The following is a 12806-nucleotide window of genomic DNA, read 5'->3' on the forward strand; positions in this document are numbered from 1 at the left end:
TAATATGTTTTTAGTTTCTGTATCAATAAAATATTCCATATTTTGTAATAAACTACGGTATTTGTATAAGTACATTGTTGTTCCTACGTACTGCAGAGTGTCAGTCCCCTGCACAACATGGAGGAGGAAGAGGCATTTCTCTGAGCTCAGGAGTCATATCTGGCTTCCCTGAGTCCCTTGCATATGGAATATTCACATCACTGTTGAAGGCAAACATGGAAGTGCTGAAGAAAAACTATGATGATCTGAAGAATATAGTTTGTGCTAGTGAAAAAGAAAATGAGTAATGATCAAGTGAGGAAAATAAGTGAAAAGCAAAATCATTGGAAGATGGACCAGGGTCAGCAGAAAGTTAGTTTTAAAAAGATTATAGAAGAATCAGCCAAGGAAAGGGAACAGGAGGTTGCCAAGATGGTAGTAAAAGTAATTAAGGAAAAGGAAAATTTGGTTAAGGATACTGTGGAAAAGGAAAGGTGTGTTGTTATCTTTGGATTTAAAGGAAATGTTATGCCAATTAGACATGAAAGAGAAGAGTATGAGAAAAAAACAGGTTGAAAAAGTAGTGATGGAGGTGAAGGATAATGAAGAAGAAGGCAAGAGATTGAGTGAAGAAATTATAGAAGCTTCTAGACTGGGAAAATACGAGGAGGGAAAAACTCATCCATTTAAGATTAGAATAAGATTGCAAGCAGGCGCTGAGGAATTCCTGGCAGGCTCTTGGAGGCTAGGAAGGAAAGAAGCATATAAAAATGTATGGTTGAGACACGATCTAAATAAAGAGGAAAGAGCTAAACTTAGGCAGCTATGGGAAACAGCCAAAGAAAAAGAAAATAAACAAATCAGCAGAGGAGAGGCCAAGCTACTACTGGAAGGTCAAAGACATGTGACTGAGGAAGTGGTACACAAGGAAGGAGAACGAAAGGGAAATAAGTATCTCTATAGAAGAGGAAGAGTATTAAAAATTGCATACACAAATGCAAGTGGTATTTTGATGCAAAAAATAGAGTTGAATGATTATGTAAAAGAAAACAAGCCTGAGTCACATCGTGAGATTAACAGAAACAAAATTATATGGAGGACTTGAAGCATGGATATTGAAGAAAATAGCTACAATATATGAAAGAAGAATAGAGAAACAAAAAAAGGAGTGATCTTACTAGTAAATAAAGAGCTGCAGGTGGATGAAATAACTTATGGAGAAGGGAGTGCTGAAGTGCTGCAAGCATGAGTAAGAATTCAAGGAGAAAAAAAAAAATTTTGCCATTGTTTATGTGCCACCCAAAACAAACTCATGGGAAAATGAAGAATATGGGAACATGCTTAATGATACCCGAAAATGTTTACAGAGACTAGTTGAAAAGAGTAAAACCATAACAATGATGGGTGACTTTAATTGCAAGGAAATAGTTTGGGAAGACCTGACAACTGAGGAAGGAAAAAAATCTTGGAGACAAATATTATTGAATCTATAGTTTGTTCCATCTATGATGTCCATTCAGGGTGGGATAGGTCACGTCGTTTACCTGTAGCAATATTGCCAAATCAATCTTCTTACATGTGTCTCTCTCTTATTTTCCATCTATGTGCTATTTGAAAGTGATATTTTATGTATGCTGTATATAATAGAGGAAGCCACTTAGTACAGTGAGTGTCGATGTTTAGGATTATAACGACGACATGTGGCAAAGGTTTTTTCAAATGTTGCCACAATTTGGTGGTGGTGGTCAGCGGGTCCCCTTGGGTCCCTCACCTGGTTCAAGTCAGGTTGAATGTCACAGCTCATGCCTCACTTTCTCTGGCTACCAAACTAGATGGAAACTACAACCCCAATTTTTACATCATGTAGGTGTTGTGGAAAAAAAGTTGGAAATGAATAATAAATAGATACCAAATAAATAGTACATAAATTATATATAGTATATATACTGTATATATATGAGAGAGAGAGAGAGAGAAGCTTGCAGCTAAGGAGACGATTTTAATCCGATAAATAGTAGTTGAAACGGCAATGCCACTCATCTTAATTCTGGAATCTGCCACACCTAGAATGGACTTCATAGATGGAACAGACTATAGTAGTAGACAGTATTGTAACTCAATGGGTGAAGGACAGCACAAGGTGTAGAGCAAATGAAGAACTATCACGATTGGACTTAGTATTTATTAAAGAACCAAAGATACTCGATAACATTGAACGTAAGAGCCCACTTGGTAAAAAGTGATCATGTATTACTTGAATTCAAGCTGAAAGAAGGATTGCAGGAAATTAGGAATGAAGACTATAAGAATAGAAGGTACAATTACAGTAAAACTAACTTTTTAGAATTAAGGAAATACAGGTAACTTGATTTACGTCATAGATGCGTTTCAATAGGCATTGCGTAATCAAAATTCGCTTAAAACAAACATGTAATTCTCATAAGAAACAACAGATAATATGGGGGATGTGGGATGTGGTCCAAAAAAATTCGTACAAAATACTCTATTTATTTGGCTAAATTAACATGTTTTTTATTATCATTCTAAATACTAGAAGTGTATTTAAAGTAAAGGGAAAAGCAAGAAATGATAAGAGAAAGCAAAAAAATAATAAGAGAAAACAACAAAACAAAGAATAGGACACAACACTCACTGCGTCACTGCCATCACCACTCACACCACAGTCAGTCACCATCTTCCTCTGAGCTTTATCACTTTATCAAAAATCCACTTATCAAAAATGACCCCACATGCAGAAAAAGATGAAGGACGTTTTGGGGCCATCTTGGTGAATTATAGGCAGATTGAAGAGATTCCGTCTGTACTCAGTGCTGGCAGACTGCAAATGAGGCACGAGAAGAGCGGAGCTCCGACCTATCAGCCAGCTGCAGAACTCTCTGGCGCGTAGTTTGAAATTGCGTCTGGCGCTCAGTTTGAGAATGCGGTTGGGCCAAATCGCATATAAACAAACCGATCACGCAAATTAAATTTATATTTTTTCGGTCTCGTTATAACAAAAACGCATAAATCAAACACGCGTAAATCAAGTTACCTGTACTTTGAACAAGCAGACTGGACTGAATTTTATATATTGGAGAAAATTGAAGACAAGTGGGATATTTTAATGGAGAAGTATAATGAAACGTGTCAATCAAGAAAATGACAAGCCTAGACACCCTAGACGAGGAGTAGTTCAACAGAAGATATGAGTTTGCAAGGATGGAAAGAGAAAAAACCTGGAATAGACGGAGAAGAAATAGAAGCCCAAATCATTGGTTAGACTACACCCAGAAAAGAAACAAGTACATCAAGGTTCAGAGAATGGAACAGAAAAACTACGAGAAGGATATTGTGGAGAGATGTAAGGATCAGCCAAAATTGTTTTACAGATATGTAAACAGCAAGCTGATAAACAAAGGAGAAATAATCAAACTAAAATGCAATAAGTAAATGTACGAAGATCCAGAAGATATGGTGTGAGCGATGAACTATTTCTAGTCAGTCTTCACCAGAGAAACTGATTATCAATGTCAAACCCCAGTGGAATCAACTGATGGTGTTTGTGAAATACAAATGTCAATGGCAGAAGTAAGGAAAATAATGGAAGAACAAGATGTAAAGAAAGCCTCAGGTTCTGATGGAGTGTCAAACTGGATTGTAAAGAAATGCAGTTACCAGTCAGTAGACAAAGTCCACAACATCATTATGAGTTCCTTAACAGAGGGTAAAGTACCAATAGACTGGAAAACAGTGGATATTGTGCCTATATTCAAAGGGGGAAATATGGAGGATCCATTAAACTACATACCGGTGTCATTGACCAGTGTAATAACAAAAATTCAGGTAACTCGACTTACGCGATAGATGCATTCCAAGAGGCATCGCGTATATCAAAATTCACATAAAAGAAACTTGTAATTCTCATAAGAAACAATAGATAATAGGGGGGATGCAGGATGTGGTCGAAAAAAAATTTGTACAAAATACTCTTTTTATTTGGCTAAATTAACATGTTTTTATTATTTACCATTCTGAATACTAAAAGTGTATTTGAAGTAAAGGGAAAAGCAAGAAATAATAAGAGAAAGCAAAAAATAATAAGAGAAAACAACAAAACAAAGAATACATAAACACAACACTCACTGCATCACTGCCTTTACCACTCACACCACAGTCAGTCACCATCTTCCTCTGAGCGTTTCCACTTTATCAAAAATCCAGTTATCAAAAATAACCCCACAGTATAAAAGTAAACATTAGTAGAAAAATAAACGCTGGACGCCAATGTCTTCATCCCTCACAAGCACACGCCGTCACTGTCCACCTCCGAGTCAGGGACGTCATCATCCACCTGTGCTTCCTCTGCTTCCTCTGCTTCCACAGGATCATCCATATCCTCTTCTGGTGCTACATCTTCCACTGGTGTTTTCTTGAAAAATTGCAGCATGGTGGTCTGGTGCTTTTTCTTGGAAAAATTGTTTTTGTATCACTGTGTAGCAGAAGAGTGCGCACTGTCCATGGCAGTGGAGCTCCCACCTATCGGCCACTGCGGAACTCTGGCGTGCAGTTTGAAATTTTGTCTGCCAGTCAGTTTGGAAATGCGGTTGGGCCAAATCGCGTATAAGCAAACCGATCACACAAATTTAATTAATTATAATATTTTTTTGGTCGCATTATAACAAAAACGCGTAAATTAAACACTTGTAAATCAAGAGTTACCTGTATGTGAAAGGATGATAAAGAAGAAATGGATGGAATATCTGGAAGAGAAAGTATGTTGACAGATAGAGAGTATGGATTCAGAAGAGGAAGATCATGTGTCACAGATTTAATAAACTTCTACTCAAGAGTGGATGACATACTGCAAGAAAGGGATGCATATACCTAGATCTAAAGAGGGCATTTGACAAGGTCCCGCACAAAAGTTTACTGTGAAAATTTGAACTAAATGTGAGACTACAGGGAAGACTTTTGAAATGGATGGGTGACTTTCTAAAAGACAGAAATGAGAACAATTATAAGAGATATAAAGTCGGCCTAGAAAAGAGTCTTAATTAGGGTTCCACAGTGGGGTAGGTATTAGTACCAATAATGTTTGCGATATATGTGAACAATACACCAAAAAATGTAGACAGTTATATCAGTCTGTGTGCAGATGATGCTAAATTAATGAGGAGGGTGAATAGAAAAGAAGATTGTGAAGTTCAGCTTTCTACAAAGATGTGTAGAGGTGTGGAATGGTTTAGATAAGAGAGTCGTTGAAGCAAGGACAATCAATAAGTTCAAAGAAATGTTGGATTTGCAAAGATATGGAGACAGAGCAGCATGAGCATAGCTCTTTTCTTATATGTTATAATTCAGTCAATCAATCATGGGGGGGCATATGCCAGGGGGCGCCACTCCAGGCGGTCACACCTCAGGAGTCTCCATGCAGGCTCCCTTCCCATGTCAAGTAACTCCCAGCAGGACCCATCAACTTGTCACAGCTATGAGTTTTGTGGATGTCCCCTTGGCCTCCTCCATGGAGGATTAACACACTTGACACTACCAGTGTCGCAGTCAGGGGTGTGGAGTCGGAGTCGAGGAGTCGGCTACTTTTGGCCGGAGTCGGAGTCAGAATTGGAGTCAGTGTCAGAGTCGAAGTCGCTAAAATTATGAGCGACTCCGACTCCTTTACGTGATCAATTTTCGAGTAAAGATTCCACTTCATGGAGATTCCTACAAATTGGGAGAAATTGACTTTGTGGAGGATGTGTCCAATCAAGCAGTCTGCGGGAATATTGGTATTTTTGATATTTTTTCATGCTTTTTATTTTGTATTTTGTTGAGGATATACCCTAAGGAAGGAGGGCGGTACATGCCGCAACAACCACCCAGACAGCAGATAATACGGGTATCCCCTTTTGCCATATTTTATGGTGTTTTGCATGAGCTAATGTGTATATTTATCATAGAGGTTAATTGCTAAGTGATATCCAACGATGGTAAAATGAGTGTGGTACTAGTACATCGTGTGATCCTGTATTATACGAGTCGCGTACGCGTCTCCATTCTCCCTCTTGCTGAGCTAGGCTGATAACGCTCTTCAGCAGATGCTAAGAAGGTCTCATCAGCAAGAGAAAAAAAAAAAAAATGGAGTCGGAGTCGGAGTCGCAACCTTCAAATTTCCTGGAGTCGGAGTCGGAGTCGCAACATTTAAATTTATTGGAGTCGGAGTTGGACTTTTGAAAATCCGACTCCACACCCCTGGTCGCATACACACACACCCATTTTGCATCTAACAGTTCAGGCAACTCCTCAAATGAAATGGATGATGTAAGAGCCATCAGGGATATTTTAGTCTGTATGGAGCTCTAGTTGCTTAAAACTGACTTAATCAAAGAACTAAAAGTACCTACTGGTGCAGTTGGGGATAAAACATTAATAAAATCCTGAAAGTCTGCAACTTATCCAATATCCTGTTTATTTGGGTCTGACTTGTAGGGTTTCCTGTATTTAATTTATGTATTTTCTTATTACTTACTACTGTTTGATTTTGCAGATTGTAAGCTGATCAGCATGACAAAACATACCTTACCCAAGGGAGCTCTTTTTTTTCCAAACTCATGGAGACAACAGCTCTGTGTTTGTGAAAATTGCAAGGTAATGATCCAGTGCACCGTAGTTATCTGTCCATATTTATATTAGGCTGGCAATTCCACACAATGTGACCAAGACAAGCCTCATGATAATGCCATGCTCTCTTTATTCTTTAATGGGTATTTTGGGAACTTAAATAGTACATTATGCCCTCTTTTATGAACTGGTTGGGAACTTTTAAACATGTTAGAACCATTTTATCATTTTATATGTGGCCTAGATAGCCTTTTCTATATAATAAAAAAAAAAGGAGTATATGAACAATATTTGTGTAAATTTGTGTTATTACACAAGGTTGCTTTGTTTTCAGGTAATAATCTTGATAATAAAGATATAATAAGTATAGGTATTTGAAAGGAAAAACAGACTTCCAAAACACATGTACATGTTTATTTTTAAAATATGAGTATTATATTAACAGTAGTAATTGTGTGGAAAGTACCACTCATAGCAAACAACATCAACATGCAGTGCCTCAGTTTCATCATATGCATTACTTACATTGACACTCATTTCTTTATTAGTAGAGGCATAACTGTGTTATTTTAAAGTGAAAGGGAGCTATTTAGAGGGGGTATTGTCTCCATTTCTTCCTAAGTTTTAATATCTCTTCAACTTGTTCATCTTGTTCCTCATATATTCGTCTCATTACTTTCCTCAGAGAGATCATGCATGTTACTTGAATAGACAAAAAGTTTGGATCATCAGAATCACCAGGTGAATTTTGCTATTTTTTCTTTATGGATAGTGTAGGAAATTTTACACCTCATAAGGAAATTATAAGATTGTATCACCTTTCTATATTTTAGGCAACCTATAAGGATGAAGGTATTGTCTTTCTCCTTGATGATGAAGATACTGTCAATTTCTATGAAGAAAGTGGCAAGTCTCATCAGCCAAGTAGCAGTGCACCTGTACAGAGAGAGCTGGAAGCCCTCTCCTCTCTTGACCGTGTTGTGCGGACAGAGATGGTTCATGGTAAGAAGTGTAAAGTGTCTTTTTGAGGGTTAGGTGAAGGTGGTTATTTTTTAAGAATTCTACTACAGACAGCACATGGATCAAGTATTTGTTGTGAGACATGTGGAAAGTATATGACAAAAATGTCTTTTAAGTATTTCTGGACTTTTAAGAAAGCATAAGATAAAATGATTGGAAGGGCATGTCGGGTAATTTATGATGATATGAGTTAGATCATAGATTGACAAAATTATTGTACTCTATGCTGAGTATATGGTCAAGTGAAGGAGTGTGAGTGAGGAATTTCATGTTCAGTTAAATACTTGGAGATTTAAGAAGGATCTGTAAAGGAGGGAATTGAGTATGAATGAGGGGAAAGGTCAAGTAATGAACATATAAGAGGATGGTAAATGGTGATACAATTTACTTTTAGTAGTGAGATACCTTAGTAGATGCACAGTTAAAAAATAAGTAAATAAATAAACAAGATATCGAGGTACTTCCAGAGCAGAAATTTAAATGAAATTCTTTAGTTTTATTAATTTAATGTTTAAATGTCAGGGATTAGTCCTTAATCCTATTCTGTTTTAGATATAAAAGACATGGTTAATGAGTTGATTTGCCATATCAAAATTTGCTCATGACATAGTAACTGCTTTGATAACTTTGTAAAGAAGCTATTGATCTCTTATCTTTTCAATAAGGCCAGGCTTAACCCTTCGATACAAGATTGTATGCATGTACGAGAATTGGTTCCTCGTACACACATACAAGCTCGTGTGCAATGGCAATGAGATCCAATAGAAAAATCAAATGCTTGTATTACAGCTTGGGGTGCTGTCTGAGGCCTTGTATGGATGCACAGATGCACTGGGGAAGCTCCTCCCACTGTTCTAGTAGCCAATTAGTATGTTGCTTTAAACCTGCGTCACAGCATCTTAGCCAGTGTCCTAGCAGAAAAAGGAGTCTTCCTCAGTTTGTATGCACTCATTCTGAGTAGATGTACGTTGCCTGTGTGAACTCCATAGTAGCCACGTTGGCTTGTAGTGTGTGTTAGACCATGGATGGCATCTCATGTCTGATCTGTCCAGTGATGCACAGCCAGACCCAGTCCTGGTTCAGTGGCAGTGCTGACAACCTTGACCCTGCCAACCTGTCTGTCATGTCTGTGCCTCCCTTTTTGCCCACATGTATATTTGACAGTGAAGTGGTAGATAGCCTATGTAAATGGATGAAGAAGAGTGCACAAGTGTATATTTCCACTACAGGAAAAAAGAAAGGGAATAGTGTAATTTGCTCGCCTCCCCTTGCAATACAAGCCCTCTCGCAGACCCCCCCAACGGCTGCTCATCTACCCACTGAACTTGCTTTTTCACCTGCTTTTATGTACATTTCAATAATATTTTATTACTCAACACATACTAGACATCAATGAAGGTTATGTTGAGATAGATTACATTAGGTATTATTTTTTTTTTTCCATACGTAAACTTTACGCAATCTAACATAACCTCACCCAAACTATCCAAACCAAACTAAACCTAACATAACTTTCATTGAAGTGTCTAGTAAGTGTTAAGCAAAAACATATTTTCAAAATGTCCAATAAAACAGGTAAAAAGGCAAGTTGAGTGGATAGATGTGTAGTGGTAGAGGGGATTCTGTGGGAGGGCTTGTATTGGCATGGGAGGGGGTGGTTAGGCTAGCAAAAACAAGCTTGTGGCAAAGGGGTTAAAGCATTCCTTCCACACTATTTCTCCATCCAGTGTTGGTCAATTTTCTAAATTGTTTTATTTATTTATTTATTTTATTTATTTAATTATTTATTTTATTTATTTTTTTTTTTTTATTATATCTTTAATACATAATTTCCTAGCTCCCAACCTACATCTTTTTGCTTCCCATACTCTTCCTACAACTCATTTCCATACATGGATCTATTTTCTATCCACTAATGTATTCATGATAACTCCACTTTCAGAGTACAACAATCTGAGTTCATCACTCCGTGAATACCTTCGTAAGTTTGCTGAGAGCAAAAAGGTGGTGCGAGATGAAGACATACGAGAGTTCTTCTCTCAGCTTGCAGCCAACAAAAAACAAAAACCAAATTCAGGGGTGCAGCTGTTTTGCAGATGAATTTTCTCAAGGATATGATGGACTTGATTAAAATCAAGAATATTTATGATGAAGTTGAAACAACCTCAATCAAGTATGTATTTGTTGTATGTGCTGTGAAAATTCAAAATCAAATGTTAATTTTGCTAAATCCATAGTAGATTTACTAATTGCTGTAAGATTCCTAATGAAGTTGGATTTACAATTAAGTGTGTACAATATTAAGAAATGCAAGGTTAATCTGTAATAAATGTATGAGGCAAATTTTAAGTTCTTTAATGCCCAAACTTACCCTTAGGCCAGACAGACTGATGCATTCCAAGTCACTGTATCATTCAGCTTGTATCATTCAGCTTATAACTGTTTGTAGTCAGAATCAGATTATTCAGTTCATAAATTTGTTTTGTGGATGTTCTTAGCACAATAATGTATAACAAACTTCTATTAACCCCTTCGCGCCGGATGTTAAAAAAGCCCGCCTGTATGATATACGGGTGGTAGTGCCGTGCGCCCGAGCGCGGGAAACTCGTGCAAGCTTGTCGTCTTTGTGTATTATGCTGCTATTTTTTAGTCACTATATCGCCTTCAAAGAGGGAAGTGGACGCTTCTCTCTTCAGAGAAAGAGAGAGAGAGAGAGAGGGAGGGAGTGACATTTGCTAATATTTTAGACACAAGCGGGACGCATGTAGCTTATCTTTTGAGAGGAAGAGGGGGAGGGAGGGAAGGGAGAGGGAAACAAAGGGAGGAGAGAGAGAGAGAGAGATTAGAAAATTTGTTGTTTTTGTATTTGTGTGTGTGTGTAATTCACTGTTTGATCTGCTGCAGTCTCTGACGAGTCAGCCAGACGTTACCCTACGGAACGAGCTCAGAGCTCATTATTTCCAATCTTGGGATAGGTCTGAGACCAGGCACACACCACACACCGGGACAACAAGGTCACAACTCCTCGATTTACATCCCGTACCTACTCACTGCTAGGTGAACAGGGGCTACACGTGAAAGGAGACACACCCAAATATCTCCACCCGGCCGGGGAATCGAACCCCGGTCATCTGGCTTGTGAAGCCAGTGCTCTAACCACTGAGCTACCGGGCCGTGTGTGTGTGTGTTTCACGAATGTTACAAGGCGGGACGCATGTAACTTATTTTTCAAGAGGGAGAGGGAGGGAAGGGAGATGGGGAGGGAGGGAGAGAGAGAGAGAGAGAGAGAGAGATGGGAACAGTCTATGCCATTGGGTAATTTTAGACACAAGGCGGGACGCATGTAGCTTATCTTTAGTGATTGGTGGAGACAAGGATGGTGGGAGGAGCACTAGGATTTCAAGGACAGCATACGGCGTGTGTAGTTGGTATCCAACACGGGACAACTGAACTGAAGAAAGCTCAGAAAAGAAATGTGACGTCTACGTAGGCGTCACCGTATTTGCTACTGGGGCTTCATGACGCATAAATAGGCGTCACCATATTGAAGGGGTTAATATATTCCATTCCTTATTGTTTACTAGTGAATTATAACTTCATTAAAGACACAAGAAAACTCTAGAACATAATTTTTCCTCCATGTCTTATATTAAGAAAAAGGCATTTGTCACAGACTTTCCCTATCCTTTCATATCTTCATTCTTGTTTCACAGATGCTAATCTTTTGTGGCTGTTGCAGCTATTTCTTGATCTTAAGTGGTGGAGAAGACTGGCCTTTTGACAAGAGAAATGAGATGATAGGTAGAGAGAACATTGTCATAGTAGCAGCTGAAGACAACAAGCTTTCATAGAGTGGCAGGATTGTATTATGCAGGTCAGCCTTCCAGTGCCAAAGATGATGCTTAGCAACATTTCCCTCTTTCTAAGCATCCAATCCTGAGAACCTGACTCTGCAGTGAATCTGAAGCTCCTGTTATCAAATCATCGCTCATATCATTTTATAAAAAAAATAATAAATAAATAAATAAAATAAAATAAATAAATTAATTAATTAAATAATAATAATAGTAAATAAAATTTCAGTGGATGGTGATGATGTCTCTCTTGGTTCACTAAATTCAAATTGCTAGTTTGTAGAATACTGTAGGACACCCTTTCATTATTCAGGTAAGGCCTCTATTATAGATGCAATATATATTATATAATATTACCTTGGTGTATCTCACCTGCAAAGTTTTGGAATTTTCTTGTTTGTGTGTCTGGATGACCTTTTTATTTTTATATAGTTAACTTCTTGTGGATTATCTTCCTGGTAAATTTCTACATTACTTCATTATCAGAATGTTTAGTAGCTATTTAGAGTGAAGAAAAAATTAATATCAAAATGTATGTAGCTCTTTCCTTATGAATCTTGCAAGATCCAGAAGGTTGAAAATTGCAGGTTCTTGGTATCAGAGACCAGCACTGCACTGCTGGACTTGGTATAGCAATGCCGGAGGAGTAGCAAAGGAGATCGACCATATCCTTGTTAGTACTCTTTGGAGGATCCTCCAGAACTGCAGGGTTTTTCAAAGTGCAGAGTTCTTTGCGACTGATTACAGGTTTGTTGTGTAAACTGCATGTCAAGTCTAGAAAGCCTCCAAGATGTGACCACACCAGGGTTGCCATTCGTACGATAATTATCGTACAAGTACGATTATTTTGCCCCAAGTACGATATACGATAGTGATTCTCATTATCGTACGTTTTGTACCATAATTTGGTGAAATTGTACGATAAAGTACGATAGTTTTGAGAAAATCACTAGAAAATAATAGTAAACTGTCAACAGTCAGCCGTACCCAACCTGTTCAATACGTGTGCGTTACTTGTATGATTCCTGTGTGATCAGAAGTCTTTGTCTTCGTCAGTTCGTCGTATGTTATTCGTTAGTCTGCGCCCAGCGGCTATCGGCTCCACCACGCTGCTCGCACCTGCTGTCACACTGCCACACAGTCACGATCGTCAGTCGTCACGCTCTATCATTAACTCGATCACTGTGACAGTGTGACTTCCATCATTCTTAGTTACATATTCATCATGAGTGACAGTGACAGTGACAACAGTGGCAGGGAAACTCCTGGAACTTCGCACAAACGGAAAAAGGTATGTATTGTAGAGGCGTAGGTCGCTGTTATTTTACAGTTGTATTT

At 38.2% G+C, this 12806-nt stretch overlaps 1 protein-coding gene across 4 annotated transcripts in view; it reads left to right on the forward strand.

Moving 5' to 3' along the window:
- LOC123505632 (putative E3 ubiquitin-protein ligase UBR7) overlaps positions 1-9957 on the forward strand; it is a 54811-nt gene extending 44854 nt beyond the window's left edge. For all 4 annotated transcript variants that reach the window (XM_045257183.1, XM_045257186.1, XM_045257187.1 and 1 more), the window contains 3 exons: positions 6521-6621; positions 7428-7596; positions 9557-9957. In XM_045257183.1, coding sequence (XP_045113118.1) covers positions 6521-6621; positions 7428-7596; positions 9557-9714 — 428 coding nt within the window. In that variant the 3' untranslated portion in view covers positions 9715-9957. The remainder of the gene's footprint in view (positions 1-6520; positions 6622-7427; positions 7597-9556) is intronic.
- Positions 9958-12806: the final 2849 nt, after the last annotated feature.

This window comes from Portunus trituberculatus, chromosome 18, assembly GCF_017591435.1.
Source record: "Portunus trituberculatus isolate SZX2019 chromosome 18, ASM1759143v1, whole genome shotgun sequence".
NCBI classification, from domain to species: domain Eukaryota; kingdom Metazoa; phylum Arthropoda; class Malacostraca; order Decapoda; family Portunidae; genus Portunus; species Portunus trituberculatus.